The sequence below is a fragment of the Rousettus aegyptiacus genome, unplaced genomic scaffold, assembly GCF_014176215.1.
Source record: "Rousettus aegyptiacus isolate mRouAeg1 unplaced genomic scaffold, mRouAeg1.p scaffold_m13_p_12, whole genome shotgun sequence".
NCBI lineage: Eukaryota > Metazoa > Chordata > Mammalia > Chiroptera > Pteropodidae > Rousettus > Rousettus aegyptiacus.
This window is the reverse complement of record NW_023416287.1, coordinates 23706983-23734793: the sequence shown is the minus strand read 5'-3', so window position 1 is coordinate 23734793 and position 27811 is coordinate 23706983. Positions and strand designations below refer to the sequence as shown.

Genomic DNA, 27811 nt, shown 5'->3' with positions numbered 1-27811 from the left:
AAGAACAAGTCACGGACCCTGAAAGTCATTCTCAAGAAGCATCCATGCTTGAAACACTCACAATAACCTGGGAATCAGCATATGAGTGATTCCCAGTAGACCAGGAAGTTTTATCTTGAAGGATATTAGTTCTTATCTGTTCATTAGTAATTCAGTCCCTTTGCACATGAGTGAGAACACTAATACCATGGGATTGCACACAACATACCTGTGGGTACACACATATTGAGCCAACCTCATTAAGGAGGCACTACCCCAAAGAAAGGGTAATTTCTCCTTTTCCATGCTCAAGAGACATAGAAAATGTATAATAGGTGCTTGTTGCTCAATTTATGGACCTGGAGTGAAGAGTCATTACACTATAAATGAAAAGGTATCAGAAAGCAGGGCCTATATGTTACCTTGTTTGTTCAGTGCATTTCACAGCACTGCCAAAAGATACTGAAAATACTGACACATTTTTTAGAACCTGAATTAAACAAAGATGAATGCTACTTCTATCCAACACTGTAATAGTGATACTGGCCAGTGCAAGAAGGCAAGAAAAAGAAATAAAGAGTGTTAGGCTGTGCTGTCCAATACAGTAGCCACTAGACACCTGCAGCAATTTAAAATTAAATTAAATATTTACTTACTCAGTTTTACTAGCTACATTTCAAGAGCTCAAGAACCACATGTGGCTAGTGACTACAATACAGGATAGTGCAGGTCTAAAACATCTCCATTATTGTGGAAAGTTCTAATAGACAATTCTGGTCTGAGGATTAGAAAAGAAAAAAACAAAATTCTCATATTTTTGTATAAAATTATATACATCGAATTCTAAAATATTATTAGAATATAAATTAATATAACATTCATATATGTAGTATTAGAATTAAAATAATAATTTACCAATGTTGTTAAAATCAATTTCTAAAAATCATTTATAGTCCCGTATACCAGAAACAACTAGAAAATAAACTTTTTAAAATTACCATTTAAAGGAGTATCCAAAAGCAATAACAACAACAGTTAACACCTAAGTACCTAGTAATAAATCTAATAAAAAATGTTTAAGGCCTTTCTGGAGAAATATTTCATCATGTGTACTAATAATCTCTTACCTAGTACTTCTTCATTCATCATCTTCGTTCTATCCACGAATTGTCCTGACTTTCCACATGCAGGGCCCAGAGAGTGTGCCAAGGCATGACCAGGCTCTTAGAAAGCCCCAGCAGGGTGCCTGACTCCCCCCACTCTGCCAGAGCGCTGCTGCCCCCATACTCTACTCCCAGCCGTCCTGCTATCCCCTCACCTCGTTGTATAAATCGCTGAATTCCTCAACCACGTCCTTGGGGATCCTGCGGCCACGGTTGGTGAGGTAGCAGGCCACGCCATTTTTGGAGTAGAAGCTGATGCGGCCCACGCTGCGCTCCCCATCGGTTGTCTCTTCCAGAAGGCCATTGGCTTCTGCTAGATGATAGATGGGATTCCCGTGGGAGCCATGGATCCAGGTGGCTCCCAGCTCAAAGGTGGCGTGTCCTAATGGTGACAACAACACACTCACAGAGGGACGAGGACTTCTTCAGAGAGGGCTAGAACACTGCCTCACCATCCCTCCAGGAGGATCACTCCACTCCGCAGCAGGGCAGGAAGAGGATTAGTGTCCCCTTCGGGCAACCAACCAAAGCCTTCGATGAAAAGTTCCCAGTAAAACTACCTGTGGCACAAAGTGAATTCTGCTTTATAGCTGAAATAATTGCTACCCTGAATGACTCTGTGCTTTGTCCCAGAGTCACCACATTGGACTAATTAGAAGTTGGAAGACTGGAGAACACCAAAAGCTGAAAACCCAGTGCACTTCCTCTAGTGGGCACTGAGGGTATTTATTACTAATCCTCCTTTAGAGCGTCAGGCTTGGGGATCCCCAAAGAATCTTGCCTGGTTTGAGCTCTCAATATGAGGAAAAGGGAGTCAATACCCTGGAGACTCTAGTAAACCTGAGAACCCTCCCAGGGCACAGCAGGGAGCTCCAAGTCACACAGCCACTGGGAAGCAATGTCCAGGCATGGGGTACCCTTCCTGATTCTAGATACTCAGCAAAAGCAAGAACAAAGGGAGCAGCTTGAGGTCAGCTGCAAGGTCACTACTCACCCCTACCCTCCAGGCCCTGCCAGATATGTCCTGCCCTCTCCCACATGCCCCCCACCTCTGTTATCCTTGCTACACCCTTGGATCAGAACACTAGGGACTATCTCCATGTCTATGCCCAGAGTCTCTGAGGCCTCTGGTCCTTGACCCCTACTCTTGGCACTCAGATTCACAGCTACCATCTCACACTGCAGCAGGTCCAACTATAGCCTGGGCTTTAGACCTGTGTGTCTCTGCACACACAACACACAACACATGCACATACACCCTTGCCCAGACACTCTCTTCCCTCTCCTGACAGATCTGCCTTGGTTTTCCTCACATTCATTATTCCACAAGTACTGCCCCATCCTCCTTCTTCTCACTACTACTCAACTCCCCATTATCACTTGAGACCCACCTAACCTCACTCCCCCAAGGGAAGGCTTCCTGCCCAAATGTGCATCACCTCAGCTTCTTGCAACCCAATCTCTTCCTCCTCACTGCCTGTACCATCATTTCACTACATGGCATGTCTCGGCTATTGGCTTCCACTGAGACTGGGCCATCTGTCCTCCCATCTTCTGTTTCTGTCAGACCCTAAATATCTTATCAAGACTCAAGAACCACAAATGGAGCTGCCCCTTCTCTAAGGCTCCAGGCCAGTCAATCAGGTGTCAAGTTCCAGGCTTCCCCAGTGGATGTCCCTAGGTTTACATCTTGGATGGTGCTTTCATCCTTACTGCCAACACACTCTCCTGTGTGTGCCAGGGGAAGACAGATGGAACTTCGCATGTGCTTTCCAGTAAATGCTATGGCGGAAGGCTCCTAATGTGATCAAAGTTTCTGAAAGAGGGGAGAAGGTCCCCATGTGTCCTTAACCTCTGCTTATTCTAAGCCCGACCACCTACTCCTCTGAGCCACTTGCCGCAGCCACCACAAATGGGCACCAGAATCTGTTTGGCCTTGCTGCCCGTGAGGAAACACTCACAGACACAAAATCCTCTGGTCAATGCAGCCCAAAGTACATGGTCCCTACCCACTCAATCTCATTGGTCAGATGCCCTGCCTAAGAAGTCCTGACCTCCACCTGTATTTCATGTAATTCCCACCCTCTAGAATCCCTAGCATAATCTTCAGACCCTTGGGGTAAGTCTCTTATCTGGCTGCTTTCTCCAGAGTCCTCATTACTCCGTAACCTGGACAGATCTTTTCCCCAGACAATCCTAAAACCTGCCCATCACCCATAGGGAGACCCAAAATCCCCTTCCCCCTCTGGTGCCCTGAGGTTCTATTGTCCCACCTAGCTCTCAGTCATAATATGTTAATTCACACACAAAAGTTAAGGACTAATAGATGCTCACAGAATTCTCCTTCTTGTGAAATACAAACTGGTACATTCACTTCCAAGAGAGTTTGGTTCTGGGTGTCCCTTCCCTCCTCAACACTGTGAACCGTAGGTCATGTTCCAAAACTGGAGGCCAGAACCCCATCCTGCCTACCTCAGAGAGCTACCGAGAGGGGCAAAGGAAGCTTCTGGAAAACATCCAAGCACCATACATGATGGAAAATACCCTAGAGAAGAAGCTAAAATAACGAGATTCGGGCAGGGCCAAGGCACTGAGGGACAAGAGGTGCTTTTAGAGGTAGCTGGGCTGAGGTGGCACTCACCAAGTTTCACACTCTGCACACGGCCTCCGATGCGGCTGGAAGCCTCAAGCACAGTGACATCCGTGAAACCCTGTTCCAGAAGTGCTTTGGCTGCAGCTAGGCCAGCCAAGCCGGCGCCGATCACCACCACGCGAGGCTGTCCCCTTCTCCGTAGGCCACAACTGAGAGGGTCATCCGCACTGTCGCCACTGGATTCACAACTTTGCATACCGTCCGCACTCACCTCCTAGGAACCTGCAGGGAGCAGGGGTGTCACAGCTCACTTAGGCTCCCTTTACTTGCCACCTGACCCAGGGCTGCTTATGGGCTCTGCCCTCAAGAGGGGACCTCAAGCCCCACCTCCCCCAAGAACCTGAGCAAAGAGAGTCATCTCCAAAGGATGTAGGGAGGGAGGAAGAGACACAGGTTAGAAGAGAGGAAGGAAGGGATGCAAGCAGGAGAGCTGGGGGCCCACTTAGAGCCCTTGAAAGCCATCAATCCCATCCCAAATCTACTAGGCACTGCCTTTTCCCCAAGGCTGAGAGACAAGAGCCAGCCAAGAAGAGAATGACTAAGAAGGCCAAAGTCAGGAGAAACTGACCCTGGCACTGCTGACCCTGGACCAGCTGAGCCCAGCACAGCTGCTGCGGTTCAGCTCACATGAACCCAAGGATGCGCACACTGACCCCAGGATGCTTACACCAACCCCAGATACCTGTACACACAGTGCTGGACTTTCCGTTCTCCCTCCCTTGCCTGGCTCTTCCCTGGCACTCTCTTTCTTGCCCCTTCTCTTCTCCTCTGGCTTTCTGTTAAGTCTTTCACAGCCTCAACGAACTGGCAATTTGTTGGGCAGGACAAAGTCCCACCCTCCCCCAGAAATGCCACGAAGCCGGTATTGGACAAGCCTCTGCTATTCCGGGTAGACCTATGGTTGTTTTCCCTGGCCACCCAGACCCTCAGTCACCGCAAAGCAGCAAGGAGCCCAGGAAACAGTGGACCATGAGGACCCGTGGCACCAGAGGCCAGACATCAAATTGACAGTTACGCTAAGCCAGCTTGCTCAGAGACGCCAGGCTAGGGAGTTGATGGCTGGGATGCCAAGGGGGTCCTTCAATCTGGCCCCAGGGCTGGGAGAGGCTACCCATCTATTCCCAGAGTGACCAGAAAGCTCTGAAGGTGTCCATGGGTCACCCCAGGGGGCCACTCAGCTCTGATTCCATTCCTGTTCCTTGCAACTTAGATTCCAGTTGCCTTTACTGAGGTTTCAGTGGCAGAAGTTACAGACTCTAATAGTACCCAGGACCTCATCGGAGGCAAATGTGGGTGGAAGGTGGCTCCTGGGCAGCAGACCGGAACATTTAAAAAGTTGATACCCATACCTGATATGGCATATTCCACCACACAGATATGCTAAGGAATGTTTATAGCAGCTTTATTCATAACAGCCAAAAAACAGAAACCACCCAAAGGTCCATCCACAGGCGAATGGATAAATATATTATGCTACGTGTAGCATATCCATGCAAGGGAATAGTCCTCAGCAATAAACTGAATATTACATTGAGCAAAAGAAGCCGGGGGCGGGGGAGGAAGCTCATTCTGTATGACTCTATTACATGAAATACGAAGTTCATGAAGAGATCAAATCAATATGTGATGACAGAAGAAAGATGGGAGTGGGGAGGATGACTGAAAAGAGTCAGAGGGAGCTTGCTGGGGCGGAAGGAAAACACATATCTTGATCTGGATAGTGGTTACACAGTGAACATATAATGATCCACAGAGCTGGACATTTAGTATTTGTGCCATTCACTGCATGTGTACGTGTATGCCTCAGTAACCATTCGGATATCCATTCCTAGTTCCCTATTAAAAAAAAAAAAAAAAAGGTTGGCACACTAACTTCCTTCTCCACACATCTCAGGGTCTGACCACCGAAGTTTCACCCTTTAATATCTTTTTATCACAGATTTAGCAAAGCGGTCTTTTTCGAAATATGCTCAGGCTGAGAAGCTGCTTCTCGTGCCTCCTCCCATCCACTCCGCCTGCCCATGGCACACCACACCGGGGCATGGACAAGAACGTCTCCCCACTCCAGCCCCCAAACTCCCTCCAAACCTCCCAGGCCCACCCACCCCATGCAGAAATGGTTTCCTAGAAGGCCAGAAGATGGCACCCAAGGCCCAGAGCCGCCCCGAGTCGAAGTCTCAGGTTCAGAGGCAGGGGCTCTCCAACTCAGACTGCCCCCTTCCAGAAGAGCCTGTATCTCGAATTTTCCAATCCTCCTCCCTCATCCTCTGTTCTTCTGTCCCTCCACCACCACCACCCTCCCCGCCACTGTCCCCCAGTGCTGTTCTGTCCAGCCTCCCAGAAGCATGGGGGTCAGGGCTAGCTTGAGTCCTTTCTTCCCTTCCCCCTCCCTCCCCAGATTCTCCTTCCCGAGGACTAAACCTAGAGGCGAGGGTGTGGGCACCTGCACCCCCTAGCCAGGGCGGCTAGTAGGGAGGAAGGGTCAGGGGTGCTACACAGGTGAGGAGCCTGCCCTGAGGCAGGTCTGTAAACACACCTGGTGCTGGGAGCTGCCACTGACAGCGTCACTGCTGGGCACTGGTGGTCTCTGGGCCTCCATCCCCATCCCCATCCCCATCTCCATTCCCACCCCACCTCCACCCCAAGGCCATCCCCCCAAAACAACCTCTTATATACAATAAAGGAGCAGGATCAGTGCAGTGTTTTTCAAACCTTATTGGTGGCACCCCTCAAAATGCTCCTGTGGGGCGCATGGTATGACTGGGATGAAACTAGGGCTCCTACCCCCACTTAAGTCTCACCACAGAACCCCCAGGCTCACTGGGACACCACCTTTAAAAACCTTCCATCTAGATAAGCTACCTTGGGAAGCAGGTGAAAGAGCCAGCTTGTCCTCTCTGCATTGCCGTGACAGTCAAATAAGGCCCAATGTGAATGTCACAAGATTGTCAGCATTTTTAAGAGCCTCACGAGTGGAAACCATTTGTGAAGTTCTGTAGCTAAATTATGAGTAGACTGTCTTTGGGACAGAGTTCAGGAACAGACTGTGGAAAGTGTAGGCGGGCAGCTTGCCTTTAAGATTAACACAGAAAGAACCCCCAGTTCCCAAATGTCAGAGACTTTGAATACATGGGGTGCCAAGGTAGAAGCAAGTAACTGGGGCCAGGTAGGTCACCTGTGCCCTTGACCCTCACAGCTAATCCCACAGTCCTGTCCCTCTACAGGCTTTGTCCCAAGAGGGCCTGTCAACCCCTAGAGTCCCAAGAAGCCAGAGAAGCCACTCACGCAGCCCACAGAGGGCAGAGAGATGAGGAGTCTGCTGTGCCACCCACGTCAGCCCTTGGAGCTAACATGCCCTGGGGTCCAAACTAAAATGGGGGGGAAAAGCATATGCAGAAATACCTACTGTGTGCTGGGCCCTCAGCTAAATGTTAAACTGGACCTTCACGTGCTCTGTTATCTGACTGGCGGTAGCAGAGGCAACTTGTTTTCTATTGGTTCGTATCATGTTTTTCTTTTTATGTTTATTTTTTTAAATGACAAAATGCCTTATTGAGGAAGAATAATTACTTAATGCTCCTCACTGCCTGCCTGCTCTTCTCTTGACTAGGGAAATAAATAAATAAATAACATCCGCTCCTTGATCTGTATGCACAGGAGAAAGAGAACACCCTGTACTTTTTGAGCAGATAAAGGAGAGAAGAAAAAAGTGCTGGCTCGGCCAGGCATGGAGGGAGGGAGGGAGAGAGGAAGAGGAGGAGGAGGGGTGAGGGAGGTGGGAGGCAGGAGGCACAGAGCAATAGCATTTGCCTTCTTGCTCCTGCTTCCATGGCAAAATGGGGATGGGAGCCTGGAGCCTCCATGTCCCTAAGCAGGCCAAGCCTGGTAGCTTCAAGAAATCAGGCCAGCTATGGTATGAGTGTCTCACTGCCATTCAAGTTGCCCCACTGCCCTCCTCATCCTCCTTCCCACTCTGGCCTGCAGGCCACCACCTCCCCCTGCTGCATAGAGCCAACACTGCCCTGACTGACCTGCCCAAGAAGCCAAACTGGAAAGAAGAGGCAGCAGGGGGAGGAGAGAGGGAAAGAGGGAAAAAAGGCCCTGTCCCACGGCAGAGTCACCAGAGAAAGATGGAGACCAGGAGGCTTTGCAACGGGAAAGGGCACCAGCAGCCAAGCATGTGTCCACTTCCCCGCCCACCTTTTCTCAATATCCTCACTAGTTTCATTTGTGACCCTGAGATTTACCCTTCAAAAAGTGCCTCCTAACCGACAAATACGAGAAACATGTTTGAATCCTGGCCTCCCACACCTGACCCTGCACGGCCCTTCCTGGAAACGCCCAGAACTGAGCTGGGGCACCATGCATCTCCTTACATGTTCCCCCATCTCTGTCAACAACTGCTGGAGCACCAAGCACTCCCGGGCTCAAAACTGAAGACATCTGTCATGAAAGACCCGCCCTTATCTATTGGGTCAAGCCATGTCAACTCCATCCTCAGCCACTCTAGGGAGCAGCAGCCTGCCTTCTCCATCTGAACTGCACCCCTACATAATCGCTCAGCTGCCCTCTCAAAGACAAGCATGGCCAGGCCTCTCGTTGACCGGGAATAAAGTCCAGCAATTCATTGAGCACCTACAATGTACCAGGCATGAGGAAGGCCTCAGTCCTTGACCCTCTGGACCTGGCTGATCTTTCTGGCTTGTTTTCACTCACACCCTCTCAAACATATGCACATACCCCAAATTCACCAATGTCTTGAGCATCTCCAGTGCACTCGGTTGAAGGCCTGTGGGAACCCTCCCTTTCCACAGACATCAGAGCTGACTCTGGGTTCTCTTAAATGCACACCCTTATGCAGGGTGCTGTGGTTATGCAGCTGTGTGACTGCACAGTTGTCTGTTGCTTGAACCACCGGGAAGGCCTGTTCCACTGACGTCTCCTGAAGCAACAGACACACTGGAAATGTGAGTCCTTTGCACAGGGTTCTGTTCTGTAATGAACATCACCTGGCCCCGGACTGTCCCCAAAGCATAGGCATCTCACCCCCAAGAATTCCTGGGAAGAGGAGGCAGCCTATTATTCTGAAGTGAGGTTGCAGCCCCACAATCACTGAGCTTGGTCGCGGTCCCAGGTTAGATTGGGGACCTCCTCCTGAAGCCTGGGAGTGAACTGCATGCAAAGGGTGTCGGTGGCCCACCTTAGCATGGGGTTCCCCTTCTTCCTCAGCAATGGAGTCTATTATGGCTCACCCAGCCATCAGCAGGTCACTACCTCCCCGACAGGGGCCACTACAACCAAAACAATGCCATGAAGGGCCAGCTTCCCAGGTGCCCCACACCCTTCCAAAGTCGCCCCTCACAAGGAACAAAAAACATCCACCCATCCTTGGCTCCCCTCTGAACACAGGCTACTCCCAAACGTGCCTGCCTCCCTTTCATTTTCTCCAGGTAACGCAGGCGAATGAGGAAAAGAGTATGGCCAAGGCAGTTTATGCACCTGGCTCACCTCGCCTCACTCCTTAGGGTTCAAGCTCCACCAGAGGAAGCACTCCAGAATGGGCCTACCCCTTCCTACCAGGAGGTGCCTCCCCTCCTCTCAGCCCCAAGTTTGCTCAAAGGAACCCTGCCCAGGGCCACCTGCATCCTCCCAACCAACCCTGGGGACTTCCATGTTTTTCCCCCCAGTGGAAACTCCTGGTGCTCCAGGACAGCAGCCCTACCTCAGTTTCCCTGGAGGGACCCCTCTGCCTCAGGCTTTTAACAGGAGGGGAGCAGAGCGGGGGAGGGGGCTTTCAGGGGAATCTCTTTGGAGTGCCTGGCAGGTCTGGGGAGGGATTTGGATTCTCAAGGGGCCCCCCAGACAATGCAATTATTCTTCAAATGTAAAAACGCCCAGAAATCCCAGACCAGCTGCTTTGCAGTGCGCCCCAGACAAAGGGGCTCTGTGTCTGCCCTGCAAGGCTCCTCCCACCCCTCAAGCCCAGGAAGGGGCTGAGCCTGAACTCCTCCCAGCCAGACCCTCCCCAGCCCTCCTTACCCAGGCCAGCCAGCCAGGAAGTTAAAGAGGCAGGATAACTGAGCCAGGCCTGGCTAGTCGCAGGGGGTGGGGTATGGGGTGGGGGTGGGGGACAGGACAAGGGCAGCCTGTGAGCCCAGGAGACACTGGGAAAGGAAAAGAATACTTGCCTTGGAGCCCAGAGATCCAGGTCCCAGCTCAATCTCTTCCTAGCCAGGTGACCCCTTCTCTGGGCCCCACCTGGCCAACACCTCTGAACTCACCTCAAGGACATAGCATCTGTACCCACCTGGACAAACTTTCTAAGCCCCATCAGATGCCTCACTGCATTCTTTAGTCTTCAAGCTTTCCCATATGTAAAATGGGGATAGGTACAGCCACCTGGGACTGCTGGGAGGATTAAATGATAACACAGGCAAACAGTGTGGCCACCTGCAAGGGCCACCTCAGAGAGGGAGGGAAAGAGAGGAAGTTACCCAAAGAGACTAGTACAGAGGCGGGAACCACCTCTCCTAGGGCCCAGAGCTCCATTTCACTTGAAGAACCCATTTTCACCTGAACTCAGACCCAGCCAGCCTCAGCCTCAGCCCTAACCCTAATACGAAACTGGACCTTGACCCTGAATGTCAATCACACTGCTCCCAGTACTGTCTCAGCCTGACCATCCTACCCAGTTTTGGGGGCAGGGGAAGTTATCAGAGATGGGAGCCATTAGCCAACCCCAAGCTCATAAAAGGGACAAGGCATGGGTGCTTCATTTTACAATGCCCTCCCACCAGCGGTGTTCTCTGGCCCTCACAGGCTGAGGTGAGAGGACGCTGGGGAGACACATCTTCCTTCCCAGCACTTAGGCTGCTCTTCGACACAATGCCTTTGTTAGCCGCATCTCTTCCCCACCACCAGAGGTGTGAAGTCCCTAAAAGCACAACTTTAAAAGGCTGTGTAAGCCTTTTCAGAAATGGGGAGCCTATACTGCATGGAGAGAGGCAGCTGGACTGGGTCGTTTGAGGGGACAAAGCCAATCTATGGCCCACACAGGCTCCAGTGGCAGGAGAGGCATTTTTAGAGAGCTGAGCTCTACAACCTCTATTTCCCACAATGCTCTGCAAGGCAGGAGAGACCCAGGTAGATTGTTTCAGGACCCCAGCTTATACCTAGCTGCCTGCAGGGACAGACCTTGGAGACCACCTGCCTCTGACTACAATGTTGCTGGGGACGGAAAAGGGGAAGCCAGAGAAAGAGTAGGATCTTTCTGATGGGCATAACGCTCACCTGGCAGTCTTGATAACTGTAGCCAGAAGAAAAGACTGAGGTGAAGGTGGACCAGGGCAGAGCCTAGAACTGCATTCCTGCCCCCCTAGACCCACCCCCAAACAGCTTAACCCCAAACTCCACCTTAGAGATCCCACCTTCAGCAAAAACGAGTGGATCACACTCGAACAACAGATCAGATCAGGTGGCAGTCATGATGGTTCTAAACATCTCCTATGAACCTTTGAAAATCTAGGTCAGCCACACCAGCTCAGCTTCCATCTCCAACCCCAGCTCCTCACACCCCCTGCCCTGGTTTCCCACCTTTGTGTGTGTGTTCTCACAGATGTGCTGTCTAGCAGGGTAGGCAGTCACCTCTGCCAGCAGGGCCCACATTCTTCCCCTCAGATCCCAGACCTCACAGAGGCAAACAAACCCCATGCCCTCTCAGCCCAGAGAGAGGTCAGGGTCTGACATGATGACTATGCTACTCCTGGATGCTCCTAGAGAAGATGAAATTGCCCAGATGGCAGCCTCTGCCCATAACCAGTGTGGCCTTTGGCGAGTCCATTGGCGCTGAGCCTCAGTTTCACCATCTGTAAAATGGGAATAATCACCCCTACCCTGAGTGAGACTGACCCCAGACCCTATTAGCCAGCCTCCTGTGTCCCCCAACAAAGTTCTAAAGGCAAAAGTTTCACTGTGGTTCCCTTTAGCAACCCTTAGGGCAAGACACAATGGCCGAGATTTTGCCCCTCTAAGCAGGACCTGACTGACCCCAAATTTGAACCTACCTCCAGAAGTCATCAACCACAGAATTGTAAGAGACCACCGAACTGATCATTATGCTGGTGCGAGACTGCCCTTAGGGACAGCGGACCAGGCCATGGGCAGAAGAGGGCTCATGGTAGATGATGCTCAAGCACACTTGCTTCCCTGGGAAAAAGTTCTCGTAAATAAGGGTTGAACCTAGAGGAGAAAACCATCCTCAAAACCAAGGTACCAGCCCTCTTCTGAGGCACCCTAGTCACCATGGCCCTTGAGGAATCTCAAAAAGAGACACCTCTCTCTCACACACACACATACACACATAAAGATCCTTTGCTATGTTTTGCCTCATGACCCTGCTTGATAAAAGTCCCCTCCTCTGGGTATGTCTTATAGCACCACGGTTTTCATACAGCCTCTGAGGTCAGATCACTTGTTTTTGATCACCAATAGTTTGAATCTCTACCACTTATTAAACAAGTGACCTGAGCCCCAGTTTCCTCATCAGCAGAATAGCAACAAAGAGTATCTACCTCACAAAGTTGAATGTGACAATGCACAGTGCTTACCCGTAGCCAAGCATATAGCAGCAATGGATCCAAGTATGCACACTACTGAGGTGATCCCAGAAAGGGATGGGCAAGGATGCCAAATGTGGTAGGGGCTGGAGGAAGTCCAGCTGCCAAAGAGGTCATAGACCCTCTGACATGATGACTCCAGAGCAAAACCTCCAGGCCTCAGAGAGAACCACCCCACCCTGCAGTGACACTGCTATGGTCTGATGAAACAGAGAATAAGGAGAGAAGGGTCCCTCCTCCACTTACTGGGGGCACCTGGCCCTCCCAGGCAAGATCTGTGAGGCTGTAAGTGCAATGACCAGACAATCTATACGGTCACCAACCTCCAAGATGGCCCTCAATGATCTTTACCTCCTAGTACTTGTGTCCTAAAATAGTCAACTCCCAAGCTTACCTGTGAAACCAATAGGATATTATAAAAATGATGAAGCATGGTTTCTGAAACGCATTGCAGCTTCCACTTGCTCTCTTGGACTGCTTACTCAAGGGGAAACCAGTCATCATGTCATGAGGACACTCAAGCAACCTTAAAGAGAGGCTCAAGAGGCAAGGAACTGGGTTCTCCTACCAACAGCCAAACCGTTTTGCAAAGCATGTGAGTGAAACACCCTGGAAGCAAACCCTCTGGCCCCAGTCAAGCCTTCAGATGACTCCAGCCCCAGCCAGCATCTCGACTGCAGCCTCCTGAGAGGCGTTGAGCCAGAAACACACAACTGAACTACTGCCAAGTTCCTGACCCACAAAAACTGTGAGGTTAATAAGTATTTACTGCTGTTTTAAGCATCCAAGTTTGGGGGTAGTTTGTTACACAGCTATAGGTAACTAATACAGTCATCAACTCTCTCTCTCCCTGGGGAATCCCCTAGGGTGGGGACCCCCAGGGAAACTCCCAAGGCCATTCTGGGCCACAGCTCCCTCTTTTCTGAAATTCAGGGCTGGGATAGAGTGAGCAGGCAGCCTAGTCCAGACCCTACGGCCTACAAGGCCCAGAAGACACGATCTCCTTCCCAACCAGTGCATTTGACTGACCTAGAGACTTTTACAAAAGATTGATAGCCAGCCCCCACACTGGGTCATCTAAATCACTCTGTAGGAGTGGTGTCCCCTCATGGATAGTTTTTAAGGGCCCTAACACATAGCCAAGGCTGAAAATCACTGCTCTACAGCAGGACCCAAATGCAGACTCCAGGCCAGCCCAGAGACAACACGTCTGCCCGTGCAGGAGAGGAGGAGGCGGGTGCAGCAGGCCAAGCTGTGCCCAAGGTCCACTCCCTGACCCCCGGCTTAAACTGAGTGTCTCCCTCTATCCCCACTTCTCCTGCAGCCAGCATTCTAAGCCCTCTGCATTGCACGTCTGGAATACATCTCGAGCCAAACGCTGCCCTTGGGGACTGCTCCAAGGTACAGGATGGAGTCTAGCTCTAAATGATCTTGGGAAAGACTGTTTCATCTGTAAAATGGGAATTGCCATCACACCTGCTGTGCTCTCTCAGGGGTCCTAGGCTCCCACTCAGATGTCTTCAGAAAGATTTATATGTTTTGCCTCCCCCAAGACCTGGGGAGAACACAGCAATGGATTAAACAGACAGGGCCACAGCCAGTTAACTCACAGGTACGACATGCAGTGATGAGGATTTGATAAGGACCGTGATAGAGAATGAAGATGAGCAGGAGCACCTAATGGGGGCAGGGAGAGGAGTCAGAGAAGATTTCTAGGAAATGAGAAGTGAGCTCCAAGCAGGGGGAACTGCACGTGCAAAGGCTCGGAGGCACTTCTTATAAGACCAACTCTCAACACAGCTTTTCCCTCCCTCCAGGTATCACCCTGTGAACCCTGACCCCATTTGGCCACTTAGCTGACCTTTTCCACAGCTGCAACAGCCACTTCCCAAGCCACAATGCAGGCATTAGGGCTTCTTCCGAGCTTTTCCAAGCAAATCAGCCACACATGTTAAGCTCAGCCCCGTGGAGGTGCCCAGGAAAAAGGGTGGAATGGCCAGCCCCAGCTCCCCAGAGGGCACAAGACCCCACAGGCAGTGGAGTGTGGAGAGTGGTCCTTCTCCCAGCCTCACTTCATCAGGTATCACCTGCAGTTGCAACCCTCCAGGGAAAGTGGGAGGGGGTGGGCAGGATGGTCACACAGTCATTCAGCAAACAGTACAGGCACTGTAGAACCAGTGCACGGTGCAGTGAGAAGTCTGGGTGGGCACAGAACGTCCTAGGATCCCCCTTTATCCATGGTTTTGCTTTCTCAGGTTTTAGTTACCCATAGTCAACTGCGGTCCAAGAATATTAAATGGAAAATTCCAGAAATAAACAATTCATAAGTTTTAAATTGTGTGCTGCTCTGAGTAGTAGGATGAAATCTCACACCGTCCCATTCTGTCCTGCCCAGGACGTGAATCGTCCCTTTGTCCAGCATATCCACACTGTATAGTACAATAAGATACTTGACAGAGGGAAAGACCACATTCACACAACTTTCATTACAGTATATTGTTGTAATTATTCTATTTTATTATTACTTATTGCTGTTCATCTCTTATTGTCTGATTTATAAAATTAAACTTTACCACAGGTATATGTATACAAAAAAAAAAAACCATAGTAATACAGGGTTTGGTACAACCTACACTTTCAGGCAAACACTGGGGGTCTTGGAACATATTCCCTGTGGATAAGGGGGAACTACTGTATACTCCCAAATGGTTAAAATGGTAAATTTTATGTTATGTACATCTTACTACAACAAAAACAACAACAAAAATTTTAGTGAGCACCACTCTGTGCCAGGCACTCGGAATACAGCAAGTCAGAAGCTTCCCCATAGAGGATCTAACAGATCAGGGGTGACAGGTGCCATGAGAAAAGCAGTATAAGGGGAGAAGCAGCTGCTCCGTGTGGGGAGGTCAGGGAAGCCTCATTACAAGGTGACAGTAGAACCAAGGAAGTGCAGGCAGGAGGAGATCAGAGGGTGACAGTGCTGTGGTGACCTGGACATGACAGGATGTGGGGGTGAGGGCAAGAGGGGGGTCAGGATGACTTGGGTGACCATTCATGACACGGCAGTGACAAACCCTGACAGTGTCAACTGGTTATCCCCTTTCCCCTTGACAACAAGCCTGTAGGGCAGGAAAGTTGAGAAACTGAAGCCAAGTAATTTGGTGCAGGACCTGCGGGTAGGAGGAGGGCCTAGGAGGCCTAATTCCAGAGCCCAGTTCTCTCTTCAGGGCTATACCAGCTTTGGGAATACTTCTCCAGGCCACCTCGCACCGCAGCGCCTAGCACATCCCAAACACACAGCCCAGGGCACCTCTCCCAGCCCCACTTCATCAGGCATCACCTATAGGCGCAGCCATGCAAGCCCCTGACCTGGATTAGTGTCCCCACACAAAGACCTACCCATTCTGCACCTGGGGCACTTGAAGCCTGTGAGGTGTGAGCTGGCAGATGAGGAGGTGGTTTCTCTGCCAGGTTTCTTCCCTCTCCCTGCCAGGAGCTGCAGCCCCACAGTTCTGGGGTGAAGGAGGACTGTCCAGTCAGCACTTTCCACTCACTCTTTCAAAACCACTGACAAGAACTGAGGCTGTGAGACAAGCTCAAGCGGGCGCAGTTCCCCCTTGCTGGCCCCTCGTGACTCTGCACAAAGCCTGTCTGTGCTTCTGCTCCGGCCCCTGGGGGGAGTGTGTGGGGGGAGGGGGGGTCTCTTGCAAGTCCAACCTCTCTCCAGTGCCACAGGGTCCCCACGCTGCCCAGCCTGGGACCTGTGTTTCCTGCCCCCAAAGAGATTGCAGCCCCAAAGGAAGAGCTGAGTGTCCAAGGCTTGCTGGGTCCAGGCAGCATTTGTGGAAGAGGGTCCCCCTCCACTGTAAACTCTTTTCCCATAAAGCTCCCTCTCTTATGGCACCCATTCAAGCATAGTTTATCACAGAGTGACATGCATGATAACAAAACGAAAAAAACATTCCCCAAAACTCCAGCCACTAGATGAACCCCACGGCAAACCTCTATTCATTGAGCCCTTTATGTACCAGGCCCCGTGCCGGGTACTCTCTATTCATGGCACCATTTAATACCCCCTAACACTCAGGTGCCCATTTTACAGATGATGGAAAAGATTCAGAGAGTTCACAGATGTGACAAAGGCCACCCAGATAGAGTGAGGGCAGAGGAGAGCTTGACAACACTGAGTTCATCTCTTTCTGCCCAACACTTGCGCATTCTCAGGCCCCCATGGGCCTCGCGGGGCAGCACACCTGAGGACATCCCTTGGCCTGCCACTTCTCCTGTCTCACCCCCTCTCAGACTGCACACATCATGCCAGGCACTTGGGGCTGCCTGGCAGGAGGCATCCCCAAGCCTGGCTGCTCAAAGCAGCTGTAGTGCCAAAACTAGGGCTGCCACAGGGAGGCCGCCTTCCTCCTGCCCAGTGTGACAGTGGGGTGGGCTTCGGGCTGTGGGAAGTAGGGGCTAATTCAAGGTATGCCTGGCATGACATTATGACAGGCCACAGCCCTTTGCCCTTGGTTTCATCCTCCATAAACAGGAACAAGTACAGGGGTCTAATTGCTGTGTCTGTACAAATAAAAAAAAATCTAAGACCAACTAACTCATGCTTCCCTCTGGACAGTCACCTCCTCTCTCAGTGGACAAGATTTCCCCCATCTGGTAACTTGAGGATGGTGTGCTCTCCTAACAAGTCCTAGTACAGGATCTCCTAACACATGATCACCCAAAAAAACCTCTCCATAAAGTTCAACCCTGAAACAGGACCCCAGGAAGAGCTGGAACCAGGTCTGAAAAGCCAAGGGTGTTATTTCATAATGCACACGTAGGCCCTCAGCCCACGATTTAATCCATAAAACACCTATGGAGCAAGACGCTGAGCTTGGACAATAAACATACTCTACAAGCCCTTTCGTTGAGTTCAAAGACAGACTTAACTAACTCACCAGCTTTTGAAATCAAGAAATGCTTGTTCTTATAATTTTATCATCATCGTTACCGCTACTTTCCCTGAGCATGTCTGAGGCACAGAATGCAGCGCTAAAGCATTTCATGTGGACTGTATTAGTGAATCCTGACCTCAATGTCCTCATTCTAAAGAGGAAACAGGTTCAGAGAGGTTCCGCACCTACCGTCTGACATAAAGCACTTCAAAGTTCACTTAGTAAGATACTATTTAAAACCAAGGAATGAGGCAAAGTCATCGTCTTGAGTTACTTTTTCAGATTAAGTCAAAGTTCTCCATTAATTGTGTATAATTTTTTAAATTAATTTTCCAAAATAAATGAGAGTAAAAGAGATCTGTATGTTTAACATTTAAAAGCCTCATTTAAAAATCTTTCCCGAGAATGTTTGCCTACTGGTGGTCCTGAGTGTCTCTGCCTGACTCATCTTAAAATCTAGCTGATTCAAGGTCTAGTATTTTGCCCAGAAGCACCCATCAGCTCTTCCTCTCTGAGGTCAGGAGTTGGGAGAGCTGAGCTGGCCTGGCGTGAAGGGGGAGGTCTGGCTGTGGTAGGTAGGTGTGATTGAAGGTTTGGGGACAGACTCTGGGGGTCTGTGAGGTGAAGAATGGGCCGCTGTAAAATGGAGACCCGGTCATGCTATTTGCTGGCAACCGCCAGTGTCTCCATCTGTGAAATGGGGTAATAGCTTGGGCCTCATGGGGCCGATGGGGAGGATGAGAACTATGGGTCTGCTTGGCACAAAGTTGGCAGAGGGCGGCTAGGTTCTTTGTTCTATTTTCTAATAAATTACAACTCATTTCCAAGTGTTTCTTCTCCTGGACTTAAATCACTTTCCTTAACACCCTCCTCCAAGAAGTAGCTAGAGGACAAAGGAATCTGGACTAAGGGACACAACGGTGCTACACCCCCCAGGCCAGGCCACCCTGCTCTGGCTGAGCCCAAGTACTTTTCTCCACCCTCACCCCCTCAGCCTGTTTAGACACAGCAGGCTCAGGCCCCGCCTGTTTGAGGAAGAAAGAGAAGGGCAAAAGAGGACAAGAGAGTGTAGCTGAGCTGGGTAAGCAAGCTCACTGAGCATCCTCTGCCAGGGCCCTCCCATCTGCCCAATTTTGTACTATTAAAGCAACTTCTCCTGGGTGACTGTTTAAAATGCCACACCCCATCGCCCCCACCTGAGCTGCTGAACAAAGAGTCCTCACACTTCAGAGGAAATGAGGTGTGGCAAGGGGCAAGGCAAGGTGGCCTCACTGACCATTCCCACCAGCCACAGGGGAGGATGGAAAGGAGCAAGAGCCCTGGAACTCTTCCTTCCCCATTCCTGTGCTTGCAACACCTCTTCCAGAAAGTGAACAGGATGGGATCCCCAACCTTTTGGGGAAAATGACTCAGAATTCTGAGAATCTGAGAATAAGCGTCATATAAGCAACCCGACCCCTCCCCATGCTTTGAATTGTGAAGAAGCACAGCTATTCTGTGAGGAATTCCAATGTGGGGGGTGTCCTATGCCCCTAATCGGCCATCACACCCCTGCTACATTTCTCACTAAAAAGCATGGCTCTGACCAAACCACTGCCCTGATCAAAAATGTTCAATGGCTCCCCACAGCCTAATGAATGAGGGCAGGTCCCTGACACCTCCTCCCTGCCCTCAGCCCCAACTCCTACATCGACCCACCGGATCCTCCAAATCCTATACCCAAACTAGGCCCACAGAGCCTAAAGTGGCCTGTGGAATCTCCTCATTCTGCCCAAATCTCCCCCACCCTGCCAGCCTCTCCTCTAGGAAGTCCATCCTGGCTACCCTCACCCTCACTTTTCTTCTCCTCTGAAGATCACTGCTCTGGTCTAATCAGGACCTACCTCAAGCCTCACCATGCTCTCTGTTGGCCTTTGTGCCTCTCCTGTCCCTGACCACTGTCCCCTTCCCTGGGTCCCTCCTGGAGACAGTGCCTGCAGCCATGTCAATCACACAAAGAGCAGCCAACAAGTATTCGATATTGGGATAACCTTATGAGGGAAATAATGTTATTCCCACAATACAAATGAGGTAATAAAGACACCAAGAGGTTCAGCTTCTTGCCCAGAAGTCACAGCCCTGTTCTCTGAGATGAACGGCTGGGAGATAACCTGTAGAGCGAGGAGATGGCAGGGGTGGTAGGGTGGGAGGCACTCCCAGAATCCCAAAGACCCAGTCCTGACTAGGTCCTAGCTCTCCTTGGGTCCTAGGTGCCAGACACGTCCTCCCAGGTCTCTCTACCTCACCCGCCAGGCCATCCATCCCTCTGCAATGGCCTTTTCTTCTACTACCTGTCCAATGGTACCCACCCCACCAAGACCACCTCCTCTAGGAAACTCTCCTCCCTTCCCTCCCTGGCACTTCAGGGCCCACCCATCAACTATGTTTGTGGTCCTTTGCGGAGCAGCATCCTTTCGCGTCAGACCTCCCCACCAGGTGTTCTCCTGGTCAGTGGAACACTATTAGGAAAACTTTTTTTAAAAGGATTTCCATGGTCAAATCATTTTGGGAAACTCCAAATGGTTTATTTTCTACAGGACTTGTTGGAGCCTTCGATTCTCTTAAAAAGAATTCTGAATCTCCCACATGGCGGTGGAATGAATTTCGCCGTTTTGCCCTTATTTGTCCCGTGAACTCTTGAGGTATCTCAGAAGTCTTTCAGGAATGCCACCCGCTCCCACTCCCTCGGGAGAGCCTGGCACAGCAGGGGCACAGAGGCAGACACTGAGCTGTGCAGTCCTTTTAGAAGGTGTTTAAGACATTTTGGGAATTCAACCTGAGAAACCCTCTTGGCATTGCCTAGGACAGTAGAACATTTGCCCTCAGGTCTACCCTCCCCACCTTCCTTTGGGAGAGGTGACCGCCTATCCTCTTGCCAGGGTCTAAGGGGACTTCATCTGATCAAGTGCCCTCAGATACCAAGTGCCCCCAGGCCATGCCAAGCCCGAAGAATGAGGGGCCTTGGGAGACCCCCAAAACACACTGGATAGTTCTTCCATTCAAACCGCGCATTATACTCCATTATTAGCATGTAAGTTTTAATATTAAACCCAAATTGAAATATATAAAGCTACCATTCCAGGGAGAAGCAATGTCTCACCCAATAAACCCTATGACCCTCCCCCTGCTCCCTAGAAAGAGGAAAGAATCCCTCAATTGACAGGAAACTAAGGCCTCAGAGAGGAGCAGACACTTGCCTGTAGTGGTCCAGCTGGGGCAGAGCAGAGAGAAGCATCTGGGCCTCCCCACTTCCAGGTGTACCAAAGAGGTGACCCAGTGGGAGGAAACCCCAACAGCGGCTCACATAACCATTGGCAGTGGTTACAAGAACTCATACAGGCCAAGATAAAGGACAATGCACGCACTGGGGGTAGGGGGTCGCAGGGGGATGGCTCAGCAGTTGGAGAGATGCTGGGGACTTTTAGAAGATGGCATGTCTGGGGCTGAAGTCAGCTATTTCTCCAATCTCCTTGGCCCCACCCTGGCTGGAGGAAGAGTGCTCACCCCAGATTGGCTACCCACAGGGCTGGGCTCAGCTGTGGGCAAAGATAAGATGCCCTATATGCTGTCTGCATGTCACCCTGACCTAGGGCAGTTGCCTAAGACACCCTCTCGTGGTCATGTGAGCTCCTCATAGTCAGGAACCCTGAAAACCAGGCCTGAATCCCGGCCTGAGACCCAAGCCTCCGGAGACCCCTCACCTAGCCTCATCTCCCGGCAGAGCAGCCCCCTGCACTCCACACCCTCTGCCCTGCTCCCACCTCAGCCCCCACACAGGCAGTCCCTACACCTCCCCCAACACAATCAGCAGAAGCCAGGACCGTCCGTCCCCTTTAAATGTTTCAAGTCTCACCTGACCTGCATCTGCCCCTGCACCTGCCCGGCCCTCAAGTCCCCAACCTCAACTCTTGCTATATAAGATGGCCCCTGGACCAACAGAATTGCACCACCCAGGAGCTTGTTAGAAATGCAGAGTCTCAGGGCCCACTCTAAACCTGCTTAGTTAGAACCTGCATTTTTAACAAGCTTCCCCGGCGCTCCATGTGTATGTTAGAGTTTGAAAAGCACTTTACAGACCATTGCTCTAATCAGGTCATTGCACCCAGGGCCTGTAATCTTCTATGGCTCCCTGGGGCCTAGTGAATCAAGTCCAGACTCAGCAGCCTGGCAGTTAAGGCCTTCCCCAACCTGGCTTCAACACACTTCTCCAGGCTTGAGTTCCTCATCTGCCTTGGGAATGTCATCCCTTCCTCTGTCAGCCAAAGCCGCCTAGGACTTCAGGACCCTCTGAAAGCACTACCTCCTCCAGGAAACTGGTCTGAACTGCACCTCATTATGTTATATCCAGCATGGCTCACTCTTATTTTATTTTATTTTATTTTATTTTATTTTATTTTATTTTATTTTATTTTATTTGTTTCAAGTATACAGTACATTGATCAGACATCCCCCTAAATTGCTTTTTCTCTCCTCTGGCTTGCCACCTAGCCAATACATTAACATTAATCGCATTGCCTATGCCGTGTTCCCCATCCCTGTGACTATTTATCAACTACTAATTTGTACTTCTTTATCCCTTCACCCCATTCTCACAGCCTCCCAAACACCCTCCCCTCTGTCCATCACCAGACTGTCCTCTATATTTGTGTCACTCTTATTTCTTACTTCTTTCTGTCCTGTGTTCCCAATGGCTGTGAGCACCAGGCTGGGGTACAGGAGATGCCAAATGATGACCAAAGGTAACAAGGCCCAGCACCCAGTTGTCAAGAGGTCCACTCTCCGCTCTAGCCAGCCAGCCTGTGGTTCAGCCACAGCCTTCACCTCAACCCAGCAGCCAAGGACTCGAGCAACGTGGATAAGTCCCCTGCATACTCCCTGCCAGAGACAGGGCACTCCCCAGAACCATGGGCCTGGTGAGCTTCCAGGAGCAATGTGCTTGCCCTGTGCCTCGGTTTCCCAAAATGCAGAAGAAAATGCCACTGATTCTGCCTCCCTCTTTCCCTGGGGGGCTAGCAGAATCTCTTGAGATAGATGAGCAGATCCCTTCCACTCTGGAGCTCAGAATTTGGAACAAAAAGACTCTATCCTTGTGTGGTCAGTAAACTCTTGTTGGTCCAGCCAGCCAGGCCCCTGGGAAGCCAAGTCACCTGCCCAGAGGCATCCTTATAACCAAACAGGAAAGCCTCGCAGGACAGGGCTGCCACACCCTCCTCCTGGCTCCCTCCTTCCTGGTCCAGTTCCTCAGGACTGGTGTCCCATGGGAAGTCTTCCTTCACACTGGGTCTGCAAAAAGGCACCCAAGCATGTAACCTTTTGGAGTTCCCTGTTTCCACAACCTCTGGGGGGCAAAGGGAAAAGCCTCCCTAATCCCATTTTACAACAGACAAAAAGAGGTAAGGGCCGGGCCAACAGTGAAGTAGATTGAGCTCTTTTCAGTTTCCACTTCTTTCTTCCCCTAGCTCCACCCAGCCCTACTCTGACCCCCATCCAGGTTTCCCAAGGCCTAGCCTGAAGCTTGACTGTACGACATTCTAGATGGAATTCAAAACAGGCCAGTTTATCTGCAGAGGCCTTACCTGACCTCCCTGGGCTCTCTGGAGGCAGAGGAAGAGGGCAGTGGGGCAATGCTAAACTCACGGGGGTGATATTCTAATGGCAGCAGCTCAACCAGGGAGCTATTTTTGCACCAGAAGCAGTTGACCTCCCCAGCACCCCAAAATCAGTGTGTATGTGACCCAACTACTTAGCCTAGGGCCTAGCCCCTCCCAGAAGAAAAGGTGGGATATAAAGTAGAGAAACTCAGCTGCCTACTCTGAGCAAGGACAACCCCTTCTACCTTAGCGGGTGTGCCTTCTTTCCTACCTCCCCAGTCCTGAAGGCCAAGCAAGTCAGGAATTCTGGAAAAACTACTTATTTCCTAAGAAGTCTTCAGCTGGCACATATCTGAGAGGTATGAGAGAAGTGGTAGAGTGGGGTGGTTTACAGTATAAATTCTGGAACCAGGTTGCCTGAGTTCAAATCCTCGTTCTGTCACTATTGTGCTGTATGACTGTGCCTTGGTCTTCCCATCTGTTAAATGGGAATAAGACTTACATCACAGAGCTGTTAAGAAGATTAAAGGAGTTAATATTTGCAAAGTCCTTAGTATATTTCCTGGCACCCAGTGAGTAGACCAGAACTTTGGCCAAGCCTCTTGGCCTCCGTCTGATTTCTCCCACCCAGGAAACCCTCCTTGCTCCCACCTATCCCTGATCAAAGCCTTTCCTAGGCATGCTAGCCCAACTCTAGATCTGGATGCCTAGCCCGTAGTTTCAGTGCTCACATCAGTGTCACCTTGGCCCATCCCCAGACTGCCTGTCCGAGGCCTAGTTCCCCTCCTTCCCAGATCTGAGGTCTCCTGGCTTGCCACCCTCCACTCTGAGAGCACTAGCCACACAATTCAACTCTCAGCTAGCTTCTCTGTGCAAAGAGAGCTGTGGGTGGAAAGACAAGGGTCTATAGAGAGACCCCGCCCCCAGCCCAGCTTCTTCCCTTTCAACTCCCTGCCCTCCAAGGCTGGGCACCCAGCAGTCACCCAAGGGAGTAGCCTAAAATAAATCCCTAGGTGCCCAGGCCGCTCCCATCTCCTGAGTTAAAGAACACACACACACACCCCTCTGTTAACCCAGCCTGGATTTCCACCAAAGAGAGCAAAGAAAGTCATTTATCCCCAACCCACAGCAACCCACACTGACTCCGTACCCCCTAAATTCCCCAGTTTCCCCCTAGGCATCCAGGCCTGCCTTCGAGACACTTGTGCCTTCTCCACTTCCCTTTTTCACACACCAATGGCACCCTCAGATTCTTGTAGCCATTGCACAATGGCTTTCGTGGAAAGAAAATAAAAATCCTTAGGATCACTTGCAGTTTAAAGGGGTCCCCTGCACTAAATGCAATACCCACTTCTTTCTGCCTAGCCCAGCCCTGACCTTCCTACCTGCCTCACAATTTCCTGAGCAGCAGCTATGTGCCAGGCACTGTGCTAGATGCTCCAGATACAGCAGCAGGCCATTCATTCAAGGTTCCAGACCTTGAGAATCTGGACAAGGTAAAAAGACAACTGTAACAAACTGTTACAGACTGTGATAAATATAATAAAGAAAGTAAGGCAGGTGCTATAATGAATTATGGGTGAGAAGGGGCCCTCTGCTAAGACTTGGAGGGCATATGAGGGAGGCATATTTAAGTCAAGATCTGTAAAATAAAGAGCCAAGCCAGCCCAGTGGAAAACTCTGGAAGAACATTCCAGGCAGAGAAAACAGCATAAGCAAAGGCGCTAGGGCAGAAAGAAGCTTGAGATGTTCAAGGGCAAAGTGATTCAGAAGTGGCTATCAGGAAGAATACAAAAGGACAATGGTCAAGATATGGCTGGGGAAGGTTAAAGATGGACAGATCATAGAGGGTCTGATAGTCCAGGGGAAAGCTTCGAAATTTGATTCCAAGTGCAATAGGGAGCTACAGATGGTTTCAGAGGAATGAGACAATCTAATCAATATTTTTCTGAATACTTCTCTGTTAAAATGAGTTAGAGGAGGACAAATGTGGACTTAGGGAAAGCATACAGCAACTACTACAGCATTCAGGCAAAACAGAAAAGATGGATTGGCCTGGGGCAATAGCCTAGGGTGGTAGCAGTGGAGTCAGAGCTTGAAGAACAGGCCTGAGAGATTCTGCAGAAAGAACCAAAAGGACTGGGTATGGGGAGGGAGGCAGAGGGAGGAGTTGATACCACTCGGTTTCCTGTCTTTAAAGCTGGGTGGGTTTACTGCAATGGGAAGGCCTGCACAGGATCATGTTTGGGGAGTGTAGTCAGGGTTCTGTTTTGTCCATAGGAAGTGTTTCATACCTATGGCATATCCAGGACACCATAAATCATCAGAGGGTGGCTGGATAGAGAGGCTAAAGATAAAATTTGCTACTTAAATCATAAAAATAATGTACATTTAAGATCTGTGTCTTTGTAAATTGATGCTTGATTTTAAAAGTTCTAAGAAAAAATGAGGGCTTGGTGGGTAAGTAAATAGAAGGGAGTCAGGGGAGAGGAGGCGGCTGAGGACAGAGCCCTGAGATCCTCCAACATTCAGAGTTGAGTGAAGTTGTCCCCAAAGAGGACAAAGGGAGGGCTAGCCAGGAAAAGAGAAGAAAACCAGGAGAAGCCAGGAGAAATTATTGGTTCTAGAAGGAGAGAATGACCAACACATCCAAGGGTGATCAAGGAAAACCTGCTTGAGGGGTGTGGAAATCACTGGAAACCTTGACTGGGGCAGTTTCAGCAAAGTGGTGGCACAGAAGCCAGGGCAAGCGGGCTGAGAAACTGAAGGGATGTGCTCCAGAGGCACAGGTACAGACAGCTTTCTGCAGAAGCTTTGCTGTAAGGAGTGGAGAAGTGGGTCTGTTGCTGGGGGGCGGAAATGAGGGACAAAGGCAAAGAGGGGACTATAAAATGAGGTTCCAAAGCATGTTCTTATACTGTTGAGAATGATCCAGAAGGAAAGAAGCCACTTCTAACACTGGAGAGAGGGAAAATAACTGAATTAGGGAGAGAGAGTGGACCACCTCGGAGCCCTAGTGGAGGCATGAGACTGTGGCGGGAACTGGGATGCTTCCTCTCCAACAAGAGAGAAGGGGAGGAGGAGCCGAGGCCGCGGAATATAGATGCGGGGTCTTCAGTGCACACACTTTCAGAAGCACACTTACCCATCCCTCCATTCGTGCCCACTCCAATCATCCCTGCGGCACCTGCCTTGTTTCGCTGCTTGGACAAGTGGCCCTCCCACGGATTGGCATGGGATGTGCCACCTCTAGCAGGTTCTGCAAACTACTTGTGGACACATCTCACCAAGCGTTGGATCTACTGCGCTTACCTCATCAGGCTGTGCGCCTTCCTGGTGCAAGCTCGGAGGGAATCCACAAGCCCTTCACCCACTCCACGTCAGTGACCTCCCTCAGCCCCTCCCCCAAAGTGAGCTCTCAAACTCACTATCCATTTCCGAGCCTGGCTCTCACCAAGCCCGCGCAGCCGGTGAGCCCCTGGTTGTCCCAAAGGAGAGAGCTGCTCCCCCACCCTGTCCGGCGCCCCCCGGAGGAGACCATCCGTACGCCCAGAAAGAGAACCCTTCAGCTTCACCTCGCGTCCCAGCTGTCGCCCCGCAGCCTTCTTTTTTCTCCCCAGCGTCCACCCTCCGCGCCGCCCGAACCGTCGCGGGGCGTCGGCGCCCGGCTTTGTCTGCGCCCACGGAACGCGCCCCGGGAGCACCCCGGGCGCTTCCCAGCCGCATGCAGCCCGTGGGGTCCGGCCTTACCCTCCACCGACCGCGCTTGCCAGGGCCGCGCAGCCCCCTCCACAGATCACCGCCCCCCGGGCCAGACCGCCTTCTCGCCCGACGCGGGCGAGGGGGGCGCGGCGCCCACCACTCTCCACGAGCCTCTGGGAACGCCGCACACCCAGACCTCCAGCCCGAGCGACACGCTGGCCGCGGGAGCCCCCAGCTGGCCGAGCCTTCGGGGCTGCTCCGGGCCCCTCACCCTCCCGCGGCGGCCGCAGCCCCTGCCTACCCCCGAACCAGGGCCGGGCGCCCGGGGCCGGGGGCCGGGGCCAGAGAGCCGGCGCGCCGTACCTCTCCCTGCTGAGCCGGGAAGTGAGTCTGCGGCGAGCGGCGCTCCAGCCTCGGCCTCCTCCGCCTCCCCTCCTTCTTCAGCCGCCTGGCTTCCTCCTCCAGCCACCACCGGGACCGTAGGGGCCCGAGCCAGCCGCCGCGGCCTGTGTGGGGCCCCGCTCCGCCTCGCGTCCCCAGCCCACCCCGCCCGGTCTGCTCGGGTTCGGCCCCCTCTCCGCCTCGGGGCGGGGACTCGCCCAGCTCCTCCCCTGGTCCGCCCCGCCAGGGGCGGGGAAGCTGGCGGCAGCCCCGGCTGAGAATCGCGGTGCCTCAGCCTCCGATCCCCAGCCCAGCGGTCTCCACCGTGGCTCCACGGTCCCCTGGTCAAGCTAAGCACCAAGATCCCCACCCATCCCCAAAAGAAAAATAGCCCACCCATCCCGGTCCGCCCTGTGTTGGGCAGAACTTAGGACCGAGACCTCCTGCCAGGTGACCAACAGAGCGAGGACGCGGGCCTCAGTTTACCCGCGGAGTTTCGAATCGCCCATCCGAAAGGAAAGAAAGTCCCTATCTTCACTCCCGCAGACTTTCCACCGAGTCATAGGGCTCGTCCGCAGGGATCACCCCCGATCTAATTTTCTCCCAACACCGCTGCCATAACCCCCCACTCTTGCCCACCCTCGGAGGATCAATCTCACACCCGCAACAGCAGAAGGTAGGGGGCACTCAAGTCGCTACAACCTGTCCCTTCGCAGCCCACGAACGTCAGTGGAAGTAG

At 51.5% G+C, this 27811-nt stretch overlaps 1 protein-coding gene across 7 annotated transcripts in view; it reads right to left on the bottom strand.

The window, feature by feature from the left end:
• The window catches only part of SMOX (spermine oxidase), a 46598-nt gene extending 19373 nt beyond the window's left edge, over nucleotides 1–27225 (bottom strand). For 3 of the 7 annotated variants that reach the window (XR_004953644.1, XM_036229638.1, XM_016135826.2), the window contains exons 1-3: nucleotides 27055–27225; nucleotides 3784–4017; nucleotides 1298–1524 (exon numbers count right to left, since the gene is read on the bottom strand). Coding sequence is in view for 6 of the 7 variants with exons in the window: in XM_036229638.1 (XP_036085531.1) it covers nucleotides 1298–1524; nucleotides 3784–3991 (435 nt within the window). In the remaining variant the exon portion in view is untranslated. The other 4 variants (XM_016135674.2, XM_016135524.2, XM_016135594.2 and 1 more) reach the window with 4 other exon arrangements.
• Nucleotides 27226–27811: the final 586 nt, after the last annotated feature.